This window comes from Pangasianodon hypophthalmus, chromosome 10 (genome assembly GCF_027358585.1).
Source record: "Pangasianodon hypophthalmus isolate fPanHyp1 chromosome 10, fPanHyp1.pri, whole genome shotgun sequence".
In the NCBI taxonomy this organism is placed as follows: domain Eukaryota; kingdom Metazoa; phylum Chordata; class Actinopteri; order Siluriformes; family Pangasiidae; genus Pangasianodon; species Pangasianodon hypophthalmus.
Genome location: NC_069719.1, coordinates 22,503,288 through 22,521,848, shown reverse-complemented (window position 1 = coordinate 22,521,848; position 18,561 = coordinate 22,503,288). Strand labels below are relative to the sequence as shown.

Here is an 18,561-nt window from a genome sequence, read left to right as displayed (position 1 = left end):
CGTGTTAATAGCTTTCTCTTGTGCTAAACCTGCTTAAGTAAGGCTGGTTTATCCATCTGCATTCTGGCCTATTTGCATTTGACACAGAGAGGGAGGATTTATGGCTAAAAGTCGTGCTCGGACACACTGATGGGTTGACATGCACTGATCAAAAATCCTAGTCATGCATATCTATGGTGGATCAAAACAGCCTAAACAGTGATTGGTTGAGGCTGGGAGGTGTGTCCGGGTGCCAACCTGGAAACCTTGTCATGAGACATTCTGGCCATCTTCTGTGGGGTTTGTCAAGGGTTTCAGAAGTTGCTAATATAATTGTTTAAGCTAACCACAAACCTGGCATTGCACCAATGCAGCTCTTTAGTAAGCATCTGAAAAGCACTGATGCGCAGTGAGATACAGGGTCAAGATCTCCACTCATCAGCATATATTATTTATAAAGAGTTTTTATAGCTATTATTCACTCTCCCTCTGTGTCTCTCTCGCTTTCTTTTTATGCAGCTGAAGATTGGAAAAATGTTGCCTGGTCTTTTTCCAATGTTCACCTGTCTGGTTTTGGTGAGCCTGTGCTCACCGTGGCATGTTCTTGGCTGATAGGAGTGGAACCTGATGTGGTCTTCTGCTGATGTAGCCCATCTGCCTCAAGATTTAATGTGTTGTGTGTTCCAAGATGCTTTTCTGCTCACCACAGTTGTAAAGAGCATTACTGACCTCTCTCATAAACAAGGTGTTTCCACCCACAGCACTGGCACTCACTGGATGTTTTTTGTACCATTGTGTGTGTCAAGTCTAGAGACTGTTGAATGTGAAAATCCCAGGAGATCAGCAGTTTCTGAAACACTCAAACTCATCTGGCATCAACAACCATGCCGTAGTCAAAGTTACTGAGATCATGTATTTTCCCCCATTCTGATGTATGACATGAATATTAACTGAAGCTTGACCTGTATCTGTACGATTTTATGCATTGGGCTGCTGCCACATGATTGGCTGATTGGATAATTAAATGAATAAGCAGAGGTACAGGTGTTCCTAACTGGCAGTAAGCATATAAAAAGAAAGCGCAAGAGATGTATATATAATAAATAACTATATAAATAATCATAAACAACCATACTGTGGTCAAAGTCACTGAGATGACTTTCCCCTTCTGATGTCTGATGTGAACATTAACTGAGTAGAAAATTGCATGAATGAGCAGGGGTATAGGTGTTCTTATTAAAGTGACCAGTGAATGTCTATATAAAATCACTTTGTATGGAAGTGTAGAGGGGTGAGATTGGTTTTTAATCCCACACCCACCTGCTCCCAAAAAAATTTTTCCTGCAGTCTTGTCATTTAAATCTAAATAAAATTTAAATAAATTTTTCCACTATGGCACAGGGAATTCCATCATGACCAATGCAAAAGAGCACTTTCTGTCTTGTATTGATTGGGGATGTGCTCACTATCCTCTTCTGGTCAACATACTAGCCACAACTGACAGGGAAGAGAGTAAATTTTGTTCTCTTGGCTCCCAGCCACAGATGACTGTTGTATCGTCGGAATGATAGGGCAAACACTCTTCTGTTGTGCCACTAGGCAGCGCAGGCTCATGTCTTTAATAAAATGTCTCCTCTATGATACTCTTGTATCAGACACCTATAATTTTTGTCAATTTTAATCTTTAAATAAACAAGTTACCTATCTGTGGATTTTGCACTTATTTACAGAAATGCACTGTGAATCTTTAAAATAGTAGGCCTACAATTTTTATAGGAATTTAGTGGGGTGATTTGGTGATTGCTAGAATTGTGGATTTAAACACCTGTTTAAGTGTTTCAATTTGTGAACTGCTTGATACTAATTAATATAGATGAGTTAATTTTGTGCCAAAAGTGTCAAATAAAAATAATAAAATCCACAAGCAAAATATTATCAAATGATTTTTTTTCAGATAATGAGAATAAAATCAAAATTAATAATAAAAAAATTACTTCTGATTCACACACTCACTTTGCTTTATTTTTTATTTGCGGATTTTTCTAATGCAATTTTTTGCTTCTTGAATCACTTGTCTGCTTTTGCTATCTTTCTTTTGCGTCTACAATCTTTTCTTTGCCTTTTTATTTTGGCACATTTTTACGGGGGGTTGGTCTTAGAAGAAGGCGTTCAACTTAAATATCTATTGGTCAAGTGTTTTTGCTCTGAAGTTACAGTGAAGTACCCACTTCATTAAAGGTGGAACGTCCTCTGGCATGTCGGAACAAACTAGCGGTGATAATTTTCTATTCCTAGTTACTCGAACCTTTTGATTCCGTTCACCAGAAAGATTCATTCGGATTCGTTCACTGATTCGTTCAGAGAACCTTTCCGTAAGTTACTTCATTACACCAGTAGGTGGCGGAAGTGAGTGTCTTTTTAGATATTGTGAGTAAGTCATTGTTTCATTCACTCAATACATTAATTTAAAAACGTCAAGTTTTCAAGAGACAAGTTTTAGTATTATGATTTATTAAAATTGGCATGTCCAATCCACAAAGAGAAGGTCTGGTGAATTTATTTTCAAGAAAGACATTTCAGTCAGTGCAGGCTAGTTTTGAGAGCGTGGTCACGAATAAGGATATGAATGTAACATTTTTTACATACAGTTGAGGTCAAAAGTTTACACCCCCCCTTCAGAATCTGCAAAATGTTCATTATTTTACCAAAATAAGAGGGATCATACAAAATGCATGTTATTGTTTATTTAGTGCTGACCTGAATAAGATATTTCACATAAAAGATGTTTACATATAGTCCACAAGAGAAAATAATAGTTGAATTTAAAAAATGACCCCGTTCAAAAGTTTAAATACCCTTGATTCTTAATACGGTGTTGTTACCTGAATGATCCACAGCTGTGTTTTTGTTCATGAGTCCCTTGTTTGTCCTGAACAGTTAAACTGCCTGCTGTTCTTCAGAAAAATCCTTCAGGTCCCACAAATTCTTTGGTTTTCCAGCATTTTTTGTGTATTTGAACCCTTTCCAACAATGACTGTATGATTTTGAGATCCATCTTTTCACACTGAGGACAACTGAGGGACTCATATGCAACTATTACAGAAGGTTCAAACGCTCACTGATGCTCCAGAAGGAAAAAAACATGCGTTAAGAGCTGGGGGGTGAAAACTTTTGAACAGAATGGAGATGTGTACATTTTTCTTATTTTGCCTAAATATCGTATTTTTTCATTTAGTACTGCCCTTCAGAGGCTACAGAAGATAGTTACATGTTTCCCAGAAGACAAAATAAGTTAAATTTACCCTGATCTTCAAATTCAAAAAGTTTTCACCCCCCGGCTCTTCGAGATCGTGCCCGAACGAAAAACAAACAAAACACAAAACTCCAGGCAGCCTCGTCTTCCCGGGCTATCACCTGATGTTTAAAGTATGTTTTTTTTTATTGACACATTGACACATATTAACTCTCACTGCATGAATTCACTTACTGATCTGCGAATGTGCAAAATTTGTCCATGACTCCACATTTTTGATACGGGTGTGTGAATGTGTTTTGCACCATATTCACTGCAGCAACTGTAGCAAAAATGTGAGCGTATGGGTTTCTTCATTTGTGATTCGTAGAATAGGATTTGTGCAACTGCAATGAAGAATTTGAGGAAGGTGTCACTGTTGTGTTTGTAGGAAAGAAAAAAAATTCTACAAGTTTGTAACTCCTAAAGCATTTTTCTCTGACTTCAAATTTACTGAAACACGTGTGACTATGATCTAGAACTACAAATTCCACTGTCACAGGTGCGCAGTTGTTTTGCCCCAATAATACCTTCATACACCCCGTAAAAATGTGTCAAAAGTCAGAAGCAAAAAAAGACTGCAGATGCAAAAGAAAGCTCTTGAAAAAAAAAAAACGCTTCAGAAAAATCCGCAAATAGAAAAAAAATCGAAGCAAAACGGGAGCTGTCATTTAGAATTAATCTTTTTGAAAAATTAATTTTGTTTTGATTCTCATTACTTGCATTTGCATAATTTTTTTTTACATTTTGATATTTAATATTTTGTGGGTGGATTTTATTATTTTATTCAAAACTTTTGAATAAAAAAAATTAGCACAAAATTAACGCCATAGAAATGCTTTTACTGACAATTTATGTGGTTTCTCACATGAGGGTTCTTTCTTTTCCTCAGCACTTTTCAAAACAAAGTTACACCCATGTTTTCCATTTATTCCTATAGGGAAACATGGATCTCTTTCTTGTTTTTGGCTCAGACACTGCTCTTTCATTTTCCCCATTTTGTAAATTCTGAATTGGTTCATGCAACACTGCACCTAGTCTACACGCTCACGTTATATGCAAGTATGAAGGCGGAAACCTATGGAAGAGCTCGACGCCTTGACCTGCTTGCAGATAAAAATCAGCTCTTTATCTGATTCTGCAAATTTTCAGAGGCAAACAAATACAAATGAAAGACCTATGAGCTGTTACCTGAGGTAGCGAACATATGAACTATACCTGAAAGAGCTTATATTCCATGTCACTTATTTCAGACCGATTCATTTTAGTTGTAATTTACTAAGATAAATTGTAATAATTCTCACTTGTACTTGACCTATATTTATAGGAAAGGCCGCATGTTGCTGAGACCATTCATTGCTTCAGAATGGACCGCAGTTTTAGACTTTGTCACTACCTTATTTCTACACGATTCATTCTGCAGTGAATCTCGATACTTTCATGTTCTCATTTTGTGCCCCCCTGTGGGCATGGTCACGTTCCGCACAAACATGAATGCATACATCTATGTGACCGGTGCGCACACCTTCCCGTAATCCCGTATACAAATACACAAACGCAGGAAGTATAAACTAGTGCTGTGTCTGAAATTGCTCCCTCACTCACTTGTTCACTATTTACTATATAGCAGAGATTACCAGAACTGGTCCTGGAATACCTGCACATTTTAGTGTTTTCCTTGCTCCCAACACACCTTATTCAACTTATCAGCTAATTAACAAATCTTACTACTACTTAGGAAGCAGTGTTCTTTGGCTGTACACTGCAATTATGGTGAATTTATAGTGAACTATCCAATTAATACAAGTTGCCCACCGACAGTTTGGTCAACACTAGAAAATGGCCCCAAGTGCACTTTATGGTTCAGACACAGCACAGGCCTTACAAAGCCAATTGTACAGGGTGATTCTGGACTACATTTGGTACTCAAAGCAACTTGTATGTCCTTATGCAGTTTTGAGTAATACATACGTACATGCTTCAAATGAAAAGTCTTGGCAAAATGATAGGAGTCACTTGATGGAATGTGTCTCTCCAGAGAATGACGACATTCTTTACTTCTACTGTTTAATGCTCATACATTTTTACATTTTTTGAACATTGTTTAGTTGCACAGCTGCGCATTTGTGGGCTGGACTTCAGTAGCCTCCACCTTTTCTCTCCAGAGGAGGCATGTAGTAGCTCTTTAATGATGAGCGGTGTGGCTCTTCCCTGGGCTGTAAAATGTCAGGAAACAAAGATAATAACACAAACTTAAGGAGGAAGGAGGAACCATTTACTAACCTTTACCCCAGAAAATTCTATCCATACAGATTAGTGTCCTCAGCATTTACCTTCGTTGAGCGAGAATGGCACTTTTTGGAGGTGATCGCTGGCAGCAACCCCTGGTGTGGTATAGCCAAAGCAGGCAGACTGGACACAGGGTAGGGCACTTTAGAATTGGGCACTGCCATATTCAGCTTTGGGAGCTCCACAGGATAACGAGGCAAAACATGTCTGCTGAGTGGTTCGGCTACATGCTTCAGCTGCTGCTGAAAAATGATGGCAGACTAAAACATTCCTATAAATTCAAAGAAATTTCTATAAATTCAAAGAAAATGCATTTTGCATGGCATCTTCATATCTTTTTTTATTGTTGTTTATAACATAAGCCATTACCTAAACTTGTCTCTTTTTACAAATTATACAAATGCTACAAAAAAAAAGCATGTCCTTATCAGCAAAACATTTCTGATGGAAAAAATGACATTAATGCAAAATGTTATCCAGAAATCTACTATTGGTAATACTAGTTTCAAATAAAAAGGAACATTGACTACAACCAAGTTTAGGTTTCAAGTTCTAAGTTCTGCATGAGGTTTACAGTAACTGTAAATGGATAAAACCTGAAAATGGATAAGTCGATGTACCTGGCGTCTCCCCTGACGAGTATTGCGCCAGAATTGCTCTCCTGATCCTGGAGTCATGACACTGCTATCCTCCACAACCCCAATAGTCCTGTGAAGCCCTAGAGCTCTTTTCTCTGCCAGTCTGTAGGAACAAAATCACACACAATGGGTCTTATCATGTTACATATGGTCAAATCTGATTGTGAAACAAATTTACACATTGTACTGATACACCAGTGCAAGTTTGAGTACTAGTGTGGCAGCGGGTGCGTGGTCAAGCACTGGCTATGGATGGAGAGAGGCAGGTTAAACCAGCAGATAATGCCTGTCCCACCTGTGTATTAATTACTGGCAGCCTACTTGTGTGTGTTTTCCTCTCAGTAGATGCTATGGGCCACTGACGGCTCTTGTGGCAGCTGCATGGGGATGGCCTGAGGACAAGTGGGCCCTACGCCTCCTCCCCTTGCTGTCGGGGGAGGCCCAGCTTGCCACTCAGCAAGGGTCACCGCATATGCAGCTGGAATATCATAATGTGAGGAAGGTGGTGCTGCAAAGGGTTGGCCGAACCCTGGAGGAACACTGACAACTCTTCCAGCCCTTGAAACTCGTGGAGGTCGGCTGCTCATTTGTCTTTGCGCAGCAGCTCAAAGATTCCTGCCGGCGGTGGATGCTAACAGATGAGCGGGAAACCAATGAAACCCTTAAACTGGTGGTGCTGTTCATCATGTGTCTTTCAGTCCAGTGCCACTGACTGGTGTCCCTAAATGAAGCCATCAAGCTAGTGGAGGATCACCTGGCGGCGTCCGCTTCAGCAGGCGGCTCTCTCAATCTCTCTCTCTCCTCTCTCTCCCTCCTTCCCCTCCAGTTCCAACTGAAACCAATGAGAGAGGTGGTACGTGTGGCTCTGGGGATGGTGGTTGCCGAAAGGTATGAGCTAGGACTGGAAGTAAATCTAAAAGGTGCGGCCCAATTTACACCGGGCCCCCGTGGAGACCACCTCTCACTGTTGCAGAGAGGACAGGTTGCCAAGTTGCAAGGGGAATTTTCCAACCGTCCACATGAAAATGTGATTCATCAGACCAGGCCACCTTCTTCCATTGCTCCATGGTCCAGTTCTGATGCTCAAGTACCCATTGTAGGCGCTTTCGGCGGTGGACAGAGGTCAGCATGGGCACCCTGACTGGTCTGCAGCTACGCAGCCCCATATGCAGCAAGCTGCGATGCACTTCTTCAGGAACTTGTTATGCAGCCCCATATGCAGCCAGCATTAACTTTTTCAGCAACTTGTGCTACAATAGCTCTTCTGTGGGATCGGACCAGACGGGCTAGCTTTCGCTCATGTTTGGTAGGTACTAGCCACTGCATACCAGGGACACCCATAAGACCTGCATTTTGGAGATGCTCTGACCCAGTCGTCTAGCCATCACAATTCGGCCCTTGTCAAAGTCACTCAGATCATAACGCTTGCCCATTTTTCCTGCTTCCAACACATCAACCTCAAGAACTGACTGTTCACTTGCTGCCTAATATATGCCACCCCTTGACAGGCGCCATTGTAATCAGATAATCAATGTTATTCACGTCACCTGTCAGTGGTTTTAATGTTATGGCTGATCGGTGTAGCCAAGACCTTCCAACAAAGTCATGAAAGTGCCCCACCATAACATGCACTGTTCTTGGTTTAGCCTGCCAAGTTAGCTGGTTTTCTGCTAATACATAGCGTTGGGACTAGAGACTCACACACATGGCACACCCTGCTGACAGATTTAGACTTTAAGCAGATCCATATGCTGCAGCCTAAAATAAGTTACTAGTTAAAAACCATGTTTGGCAATGACTGATATGCATAGTAAAAAGCAGAAAAAGTATTCAATGTTACTTTAAAATAAGATTCTTTTATTGTCATTGCACATGCAACGAAATTTAGTAATGGACTAATAGGCGTATGGACGACCTGGCAGCAGACATGGCTCAGGTGAAATCAATGACTCTGGAACCGAGAGCCTCGGGGATCAATAAAGCTCTCTCTCTCTCATACACACACAAACACACACACACACACATATATATATATATATATATATATATGTACAGTTGAGGTCAAAAGTTTACATACCTGAGGGACTCATATGCAACTATTACAGAAGGTTCAAACGCTCACAGATGCTCCAGAAGGAAAAACCATGCATTAAGAGCCAGGGGGTGAAAACTTTTTGAATTTGAAGATCAGGGTAAATTTAACTTATTTTGTCTTCTGGGAAACATGTAACTATCTTCTGTAGCCTCTGAAGGGCAGTACTAAATGAAAAAATATGATATTTAGGCAAAATAAGAAAAATGTACACATCTCCATTCTGTTCAAAAGTTTTCACCCCCCGGCTCTTAACGCATGTTTTTTTCCTTCTGGAGCATCAGTGAGCGTTTGAACCTTCTGTAATAGTTGCATATGAGTCCCTCAGTTGTCCTCAGTGTGAAAAGATGGATCTCAAAATCATACAGTCATTGTTGGAAAGGGTTCAAATACACAAAAAATGCTGGAAAACCAAAGAATTTGTGGGACCTGAAGGATTTTTCTGAAGAACAGCAGGCAGTTTAACTGTTCAGGACAAACAAGGGACTCTAAACAAAAACACAGCTGTGGATCATTCAGGTAACAACACCGTATTAAGAATCAAGGGTATTTAAACTTTTGAACGGGGTCATTTTTTTAAATTCAACTATTATTTTCTCTTGTGGACATCTTTTATGTGAAATATCTTATTCAGGTCAGCACTAAATAAACAATAACATGCATTTTGTATGATCCCTCTTATTTTGGTAAAATAATAAACATTTTGCAGATTCTGAAAGGGGTATGTTATCTTTTGACCTCAACTGTATGTATGTATATGTGTGTATATCACCACGCTCCTAGCAGTGTGACACCTGCTTCATTTTGCCTGACGTGTGTAAATCAACCATGCAAAATCTGTCCTGCGTGCCAGGGTCGCTCTTTAGACCTGCCACCAGAGAGTCCTTAGACCGATGTTCCAGCGCCCACAAACTTGCCTTGTACACTAGGCCAATCAACTGCTTGACACAATATGACACAATAAACATATGAAATTCAGCTTATACGGATGTACAAGAATGGTCAGGAGTGCCGTCACTGTCCTGTTTTTCTATATAATGAACTCCCATAGACAGTAATAGATGGAAATGCATTTAACCTGTATTTTGAAAAAGCCAGGGGTGAGGTAATCATCCAATCATGCCCCATGCCCCATGAATCTGTGATACTATAACAACCCTACCCATGAAAGGCAGGGGCTACCAATGGGACAGTAGACTGGCACCTATGTGCCCCTACCAAGGACCAAACCATTCATACTACTTACAGTACCTGGTCTCACATCGAACTCATAATAAAGCTGCCTAACACTGAGATAGGCCATACAACTCATCAGTGTGAAGCTAGCTCCACTTAAAAAATGTTAGCTACCCTGTTGACTCAACGTATAGCAGATGTATTGCGATCATCATTCAGAGATGATCAGTGAGAGCTTCAGTGAAGCTCCTAAATGAATGGAGAAATTTACCAAATATCCTAAAACATAAATTTTTAATTGAATTTAATTGAATTGAAATCTTTAATTGAATTTAAATTTAAAATTTTAAATATCTGGATTTCTGTAAAGCTGCTTTGTGACAATGTCCACTGTTAAAAGCACTATATAAATAAAATTTAATCGAATTAAATTTAGGCACAGCTAGACAGCGGATTGGACTATTATAATCCCTTGCTCTCTGGATCTGGAGGGTTTATGGGCAGAAACAGTTCTGGTAAGCTGGGATGTTTGGATGCTGGAGGTTTTGGCTGCTGTGGATGAGTAATAACAAATAATTGTTATTGGTGACCGGTGTCACCTAGAAGAGGATGGTATTGTGACAATGTCCACTGTTAAAATTATTTAACAAAAAACTATGTAAAAATGCTGAACTGAACTTAATTGAATTTGGAATGGTGGCCATCCGATCCTCTGGGCCAGCCGATCTTTTTTCTCACAGGGGAAAGATGTGTCTAAACAGATACTAGCCAACTGGGTGGTGGACATCATCACCATGGCCTATAGGTGGGTTGGATGCCCAATCCCTACCATGTAGTGTCTCTTCCTCTTGTGAATTATTTTGAGACATGCTACTCCAGGAAGTCTGTGCTGCTGCTACTTGGGCACAACAGTGCACTTGTCTCCAAGTGTCTCATCTCGGAACACTTTTCCATGTAGTCCTAAGTTGTGTCTGTTCCTCATGACACTGTGAAATAGAAAGTTATTTACAAATGTAACTGTGGTTCTATGAACCTGGGATAACCGCCAGGGTTCCTAATCATTCATAACAAGTGCTGAACCAGCCCATCTTTTAGGGTCAAGGGAAAGATGGCTTTGTGACTTCAGCTAAATCTGAGTGAGTTATAATATAAATAAAAATCTAGTTATCAATAGAGTACACAAGGTTTCAAAATTTTCTACCTGATTTCAGCCTTAAATGACATACTTCTATAAATGTCTGTATACCGTTATACTGTATATGCTCTCAACTCTGAGTCCATGTCTATGCAAAGAATCTTGATGAATAACAGCCAGGTATATGACAGACACCTTTCCATGTGATTATGACTCATGGCCATTGTATGTATGCCTGAGTCTGGTACCTACTAATATGGAATGGCTGCAACTGAATTCATGTGGTCAATAGGTATTATGCTTTTAACTCTTTAAGACAGCTGCAAGATACTATTAGCTTACAAGATACTATTAATTAAAAAAGTAAAAAGAAAAGAATGCAAAAGATAAACTTTGAACCATTTCTTCTGATCTAACCATGTTAACAGTTGATTTGGTTTTATTTCAGGTGTTCATTTTGTGTGCAGCTTTTATACCATTTTTGAGGGTACTAAAATACTTTCATCAACCTTGGACACAAGCACTTCTAACGAGGATGCACTTAAATTATTTCCTGTATAACCTAATGAATAATTTTTTATAGGCTCACTATCTTAACACCTTCATATACATGATATGGCCAAAAATTTTGGACACCTGATCATCACACCCATATGTGGGCCTTCCCCAAACTGTTGCCACAAAGTTGAAAGCACACAATTGTCTAGCATGTTGCTGTATGCTGTACCATTAAGATTTTCTTTCACTGGAAATAAGGGGCAGAACTCAAACCCGTTCCAGCATGACAATGCCGCTGTCCACAAAGTGAAATTCCATTCATAGGAACTTAAATGGCCTGCACAGAACCATGACCTCAACCCTACTGAGCACCTTTGGGCTGAACCGGAATGCCGACTACGTGGCAAGCCCCAAGCCCCAAGCCCCCCCCCCCCCCCCCAATCCCTGCTGCCAGGCTCCTTGATCTAATGGAAAGCCCTCCCAGAAGAGTGGAGGTTATTATAACAACAAATGGGGACTAAGTCTGGAATAGGATGTTCAACAAGCACATATGGGTGTGATTGGTCAGGTGTCCACAAACTTTTGGCCATGTAGTGTATTAAGGCATGTTTCATGAAAATTAAATGCATATGAGAGTAAATTGGGGTGTGTCATATGGGTAAGCTGGTGGTTGTTTACACAAAGCTGAAGCTAATTAATTCAAATCACTGTTTGTTTTGATGGCATATTCTGATGGCAATTCATTCATATGAGATTCTGTGCTATCCACTGAATTCGAGTTCATTTCTATGCCAGGTATAAGAAACACACCTTTCTGTATGATTCTGATTCATTATCACGGTATAAGGTAATATAGAATGGCTGTAACTGAATTCATGTGCTTGATAGGTATTATAATGCTTTTAATTCTGTAAGAAATCTGTAAATGCTAAGCCAAAGCAATAAAGCTTTTATTAATCTCAGCAATGATGCACACATTGCTGATTGACTTCATGTCCAAAAAACTTGGTTAGGAAATTTAGTTGGACAATGTTTAATGGTCCATGGAAGTCTTACTGAGCAGTTTTTTGCGTGAAATGGTTTTGATAATATAGTTCAGTATCACAAGCTGGAATAATATTCTATATTGGCAAACTTATATTAACTGGTCAGTGGAGGTCAGTTTTTGGGATTAATGCTTCTTATACTGACAGTAATGAACTAATATGCACAATTATCAGTCTTACAATTATTACATAACTTCTGTTCAGAAGCAAAAGATTTAAGATGGCATTCTATGTTCTACTGAAATATAAAATCTAATAAGTTTTTAGAGTTTAAAGGTTTTAATAGTGGCTTTCTTGCTATTACGTTTTCATACATTCTACCTCTAGTTGTGTGTCAGTGTGCATGTGCCAGGTACTTCTTACCGTAGCTCTCGGAAACAGGTGTGCTGCAGTGCTGCACGTGGACTTATGCGTTCATCTGGATCATAAGCCAGCATCTGATAGAGCAAAGAGAGGCTAGGAGCTGAGCAGTGAGGGATCAGCTGAGAAAGCCCACAGCCTTTCCGAGGCAAGAAATCGAAAGGCATCACTCGAGACCTTAAGTATAAGGAAATGTAACAACAAAAAAAAAAAATCATTACTAATTTATGAAAGGAACTATGTTAAAATGTTAACAGAAATATAATGTACTATATACTTATATATACTATGTAAAAGGTGCATATTCTTAAAGATTAGAGAATACAAAATAATACTTGGTATTCAGTTATGTTACCACAGAACCCTCAAACAGCAAACCTATTTGTGTGCCAGACTGTGGCAGTAGGTGTTCTTCTGTGCTCACACCACTAACATTCAAACCTGAATAACTGGCTGTCACAGCCATAGTTCTAAATACTATGAATATAATTTTCATTAAGACACTGAGAACATATTTTTGTTAATCTTAATAATTTTGATGCATGTGTCCAAACATGAAACTAAAAATGTTTAAAATCTTTGTTTAAGGTCTCCACCTACTGAAATACATCATATTGTGATGTATATTGTGATGATCACTTCATATTGTGATAAAATAAATCTATAGAAATTCCAAATTAGGTTGAAATGCAGGCAATCTTATTTTATTGTGGTAGAATGTACTGAACAAAAACACCCAACACTGCTACACATCTAGATGTTACTTGACTTAGCAACGCCTGTTTACTGAACTGTTTGGTTGATCATCCAGTTCTTGGAAGGTTAGTAAATCATGCTGCACTGGGGAGATTGTTAGAATGCCAGTGCACACTCACTGTTTGAACTTTTGGAGAACTGTGCTGTCTGGTGTGCCCAAAACATCATGAATCTTGGATACCTGATCAACCTCATTAGTCCCTGGAAACAGAGGATTCAAGCTAAAGGACAATGAGAAAAGTAATATATTAGAAACCAGAAAGAATGGCAATGTCTTTAGAATACTGGATGTATTGAATGTATAAATAACACAGCAAAGTGACCTGAGAATTTCAAAGAACACACAGCCTGCACTCCACATGTCCATTTTGAGTGAGTAGTATCCATCTGTAAGCAGACACTCTGGAGCTCTGTACCACCGTGTAGAGATGTATTCTGTGTGAGGAGGCTTGCAATACACACTCCTAGAGGAGCCAAAGTCTGCCAGTTTCAGGACATCATGCTATCCAGAAAATTAGTCATGAGTAAGTTTACAAATGGAAATTTGTTTGAGTATTCAAAAAGAATTGGTTTAATTTATAACTAAACCATTTTTGACTCCTGGGGTTCTACTTACTTTAATTAAAATATTCTCTGGTTTCACATCTCTGTGGAAAATCCCATTGCTTAAAAAAGAGAAATATAAAAAGTCAAACTTTGTGTTTCTAAAAGTACAATTTAAAATGTATTAATCTGACTGGGTGAAGAAGAAAACAAATGAAAGCAAATTAACCATTACTTGATGTGTAAGTGAACAGCAGTGATGGAACCTACCTGTGCATATGATCCAGAGCTTTACAAAGCTGATACATGTAGTTTTTGACTTTGCTTTCAGATAAAGGATACTGTCTTCCTACAGTTGCATAAAGTTAAAACACATAATCACTATGTGTAGGGACTATAACTAATAAGCTGAGACTCCATTCATCCATAAATACACTATACGGCCAAAAGTATGTGGATGCCTGACCATGACCCCCATATTTGGGCCTTCCCCAAACTTTTGCCACAAAGTTGGAGGCACATGATTGTCTTATACTGTAGCATTATGATTTCCCTTCACTGGACCTAATGGGCCTAGCCCAAACCTGTTCCAGCATGACAATGCCCCTGAGCACAGAGCGAGCTCCATAAAGACATGGTTTTCCAAGGATGGTGTGGAAGAATTCGACTGGGCTACATAGAGTCCTGATCTCAACACCACTGAACACCTCTCGGATCAATTCGAACACCACCTGTGCACCAGGACTTCTTGTCCGACATCATTGCCCAACCTCACTAATGCTCTTGTGGCTGAATGGGCAAATCCCTACAGCAACATTCCAAAATCAAGTGGAAAGTCTTCCCAGAAGAGTGGAAGCTGTTATAGCAGGCCAACTCCATATTAGTGCCATGTCTTTGGAATTGGATGCTCAACAAGCACATATGGGTGTCATCAAAAGGTGTCCATATGCTTTTGGGCATATACGGAGTGTCCCAAAAATCTCCACACGTCTTCCAAAACTTTTCATACTTAGTTTATATTATTTTTTTTTCTGATAGCCTTTAAGAATGCATTTGACAAAAGAAGAACGTATTGAAATTTTTCTTTCGGGAAGCTGTTGCAAGGTTGCGATGGACATACAATTACATGCATAACAATAGATTGTGTTAACATGAGTTCATCATGAGAAGGAGAGACGACTACATGTGTGTTTACAAATAAATAAATAAAAATGTAAAAATGTAAATAAAGTTACATTTTGCCAAAAAGTGTTAATTTCCCCTATGTCTGAAGACTTTTGGGACACCTGTAGTGTATCTTATGATATTACTTTTGAGTTACACTGTTTCAAACTGAAGTATGAAAGTAAAATTACATTGGAGAAACAGCTTTAGCCCCAAGCCCAATGATCTGGTTAGACCTAGGTAATGGCAGAAAGCTTAAATTACACCAAACCAGCTCCTGATTATGTACTTATTCTTGTTAAAATGGATATTATTTGAAATACCTCTAATCAACTCATAGATATTCATCTCCATAAGTTCACATATCAAAGACAAGGTCCTTGTGTCTTTGTCGCTGAAAAGAACATAATTAGCCTGAGATCAGTCCTTTGTACAGGAAAATAATCCAGAGATGACTATTAATATTAATTCATTTTCTTTCAAAAATTTTGTGTACTTACAATATTACTTCATGAAGCTGCAGTATATTAGGATGTAAACTCAGTCTCTTCATTGCTTGGACCTCACGGAGGTTGTGTGCCTGTTCCAGGCTGGGTAAAGAGGTTAGCTGAGCCAAATGCTTAATTACAAATGTCAAGACACCATTTAAACATCAATTATTCAAAATGTTCAGCTAGAACAAACTGCTCATTTCACATGAAAAGAGAGATAAGCAGGTGGAGGAGATCTTGTCAGACAGACTGATATGTCTCAAAAACAATGAGAACCCTAAAGGAGGAAAGCCCTGAATGATTCAGGAACCCAAAGCTAGACAGGAGCCCTGGCACACGACCGCTGAAGTGAGATGGGTTGCCCAGGAATTTAGTGACCTTTCGACTTAACTCAGAAGTGGGAAGATGGCGTTCAGAATTATGTCATTTTTGATCTCCATGCATCCGAGATACAGAGTTGGGTAAACACACAGACACCTCTATGCTCATCTTTTGTTAGCTACAAGCTAGACAGGTAACTGTGATGGGTGATATATATTTTCCTCCTCAAATCAGTGAACTGTATAATTAATGTTATAGATTTAACAAGCTATAATGTCTGCATATTGATTGATCTAAAGCAAATACTTGTATATACAGCATAACTCATCTGAAGGTAAGAAGTGCTACTTTGTTTACTGCTAATGCTGTGAACTGCCATGTTGATTTGACGTGAAACTTGTCGAACTTGGGGGAACTCAGAATTGAGGCAGCCAACCTGAGTTCCCAAGTAGGAATTCCAAGTTGAGAGGGGGTTTTCGTTGATTTTTCCTGGTTGAAGGTCGGGAATTACGAGTTATGACCTCTAATTGAAGGCAGCACAAGCAAAATGGTCAATGCCAACTCTTTATTTAAGATGGGCCTTGAAGGCTCATCAATTGCATTATGAAATTGAGTAATCATTTTGGGACTGATTTTCACCTGTTGGTTCTGATTGGATTTGCATTTTATTTTAGAATCTAATCCATTTGTAAATTTTATGTTGTGACTGTGTGTGATGTTGACTGACATGACACAAATCCTTGATTGATATTGAAGTGGGAAAAAAAATCCGATCGATGCATCCCATACAGCAATTTCACCTTTATGCCTCCTTAAAGGTACAGACAGGTTACAAATTAAAGGAAAAACTGGTGGCTGTATTATGCTGTGTTATTTTGCTTGCATGGTTTGGGCCCTTAGAGGAAACGATGACTGTAAAATGGTTATTGGTTATTCTGATCACCTTTATCATATGATGAAAGATTTCTATCCTGCTGGAAGTGCTCTCTTCCAGGATGACAGTGTACCCATCAACAGGGCATGCAGGCTGCTAATGAGTATGAAGTAATGCTTTGATGAGTATGAAAATAACGTAAATCATATACTATGGCCTTCGCAGCCACTAGATCTCAAGTGAAAACCTATGAGAGACTTAAACATCACCTGAGGGAACAGCTTTGGGAAGGATGATATTCATCCCTCCAGTACTGTTCCAGTGACTTGTATAACCTATGCCAAGGTGCACTGATGCTGGTCTACTAGCTTGTGGCGGCCCACAACCTTATTAAGACGCGTTGTGTTGATTTTTCCTTTAATTTGTCACCCGTCTGTACATAAAGGGTTAAACAGATAAGCGCGTGCCGCAGTGACCTCACTCTGCCTAGGTCATTACCAGGGCGACCCCAAAGCTGGAAGAGGGATTGGGAAGTGTGTGCCTCTTGCTTTGTTTTAACCCACCCAGCTGTTAAAACGTGACAAAAAGGAAGGAACCAAAAGCTACGCGTACCTGTTAATGCTCTGCTTCATAGTTTTACACGCATAGTGTTTCCCGTCCTTAAGGTTTTGCACCCTCATCACTTCGGAAAACGTGCCTTCTCCGATTTTCTTTATTATTTTGTAATCTACGGTGCACAGAAATAAAATTGCTTTATTAATTTCAAACATGTCACAACTTGGTCCATTTTTTATGCGTATACTGTTTCATGACTATGATGCCTTTGTCTATAGCCACCTACGTGAGCTATCTAGCGTTAGCGAGAGAATAATTCATAACGGGCTACAAAGCTAACCTAAATGCTAACTAAATGGCTAAACGCGTTGTTTTTCATCAAACGTTTTCACAGTTTTCTAACTTACTGTCCATTCTTCAGTACGAGCCCAGGCTGTACTGACAGAGCAAGAAAGGCTTTTTGATTGTACACATCGCTACTGCTACATTCTAACCGCGATGTTATTAGCTGCTTATTTAAAAAAAAAAAAAAAAAAAAAAAAAAAAAAAAAAAAACCTCTCGCACTGCTGTTTAATCCTAGTCCCTGGCAGCATATTTGCATCGCTTCTTGACCGTCGCCATATTAGCTCGCTAGCTACAGTAACCCTGGTAACCGCGCGCGCCTGAACTCTGACCCATGCGCTGAACCAAACGAGAAACTTAATAAACAATACACTACATAACTACATAAGAGTGTTTTCTTCTATATTTTGTGTAGTTGTGAAATGCTTTACACAACCATATTTTCTGTTATATCAGGTAATGCTGTATATATTATTCGAGAGATCATTTGTGGGGAGTGCTATACGGGACAGGCGCGTATGATGTTAGGAAGGAAACTTACCTTTTTTGGCGAGATAATTTGTAAGCCCAAGATTAGCTTCCGAGCTCAGCTTCTTGCCGTTGTCCGTCTGATGCATTGCATAGATGATCAGAGGATTTATTTTTCCCTGGAACTAACCAACAAATTTTCATTCCAATGGTATAACTGTGTAAAATGTCCAAAGGGATTCGAAATGTCACTTGTAGTTAAATTCCAGTTTCAGTCCCAATGCTTGATGATAAACACGACGTCTTAGTGGCATTAGTATTCTGATAACATATCTAACATTTTAGTTTTTGCTAACCAATAATTAACTTAGTTCGTTTTTTTCCCACTATTTTTCAATCTATATTTAAGATTCTAATAAAATAGCGGAAACAAAAATACGGCGGGAAATATGCCATGCCCCAACCTCACAAGGATATTAACTGATCGATATTAATATGGCTCTCTCTCAGTATTTATGAATGACCGCCTTCTCCAGACATC

General features: G+C 39.2%; 1 protein-coding gene across 7 annotated transcripts; it reads right to left on the bottom strand.

The window, feature by feature from the left end:
* Nucleotides 1–5,277: 5,277 nt before the first annotated feature.
* Nucleotides 5,278–18,553, bottom strand: LOC113529714 (MAPK/MAK/MRK overlapping kinase). Of its 7 annotated transcripts, none has more exons than XM_026919102.3 (12): nt 18,094–18,553; nt 17,267–17,381; nt 15,469–15,558; nt 15,292–15,362; nt 14,075–14,153; nt 13,878–13,926; nt 13,585–13,763; nt 13,381–13,482; nt 12,509–12,682; nt 6,181–6,301; nt 5,605–5,802; nt 5,278–5,487 (listed from the first exon to the last, which is right to left on the bottom strand). In XM_026919102.3, exons 1-12 carry the CDS (start codon nt 18,167–18,169, stop codon nt 5,410–5,412), a joined length of 1,332 nt encoding a protein of 443 aa, XP_026774903.1. In that variant the 5' UTR covers nt 18,170–18,553; the 3' UTR covers nt 5,278–5,409. The 7 variants fall into 7 exon arrangements, with proteins under 7 accessions (XP_026774903.1, XP_026774904.1, XP_026774905.1 ...); XM_026919103.3 differs by having other exon boundaries at nt 5,605–5,799; XM_026919104.3 differs by lacking the exon at nt 18,094–18,553 and adding an exon at nt 17,766–18,000.
* Between the last annotated feature and the right edge of the window lie 8 nt (nt 18,554–18,561).

Excerpts from the sequence above, each read along its gene's own strand:
- LOC113529714 (XM_026919102.3), bottom strand. The coding sequence starts at position 18,169 with ATGCATCAGACGGACAACGGCAAGAAGCTGAGCTCGGAAGCTAATCTT. Across the intron at positions 15,363-15,468 it reads CAGCTTCATGAAGTAATATT|CGACAAAGACACAAGGACCT; the intron begins GTAAGTACACAA and ends TGTTCTTTTCAG. Across the intron at positions 5,803-6,180 it reads CTCGTCAGGGGAGACGCCAG|CAGCAGCTGAAGCATGTAGC; the intron begins GTACATCGACTT and ends ATCATTTTTCAG.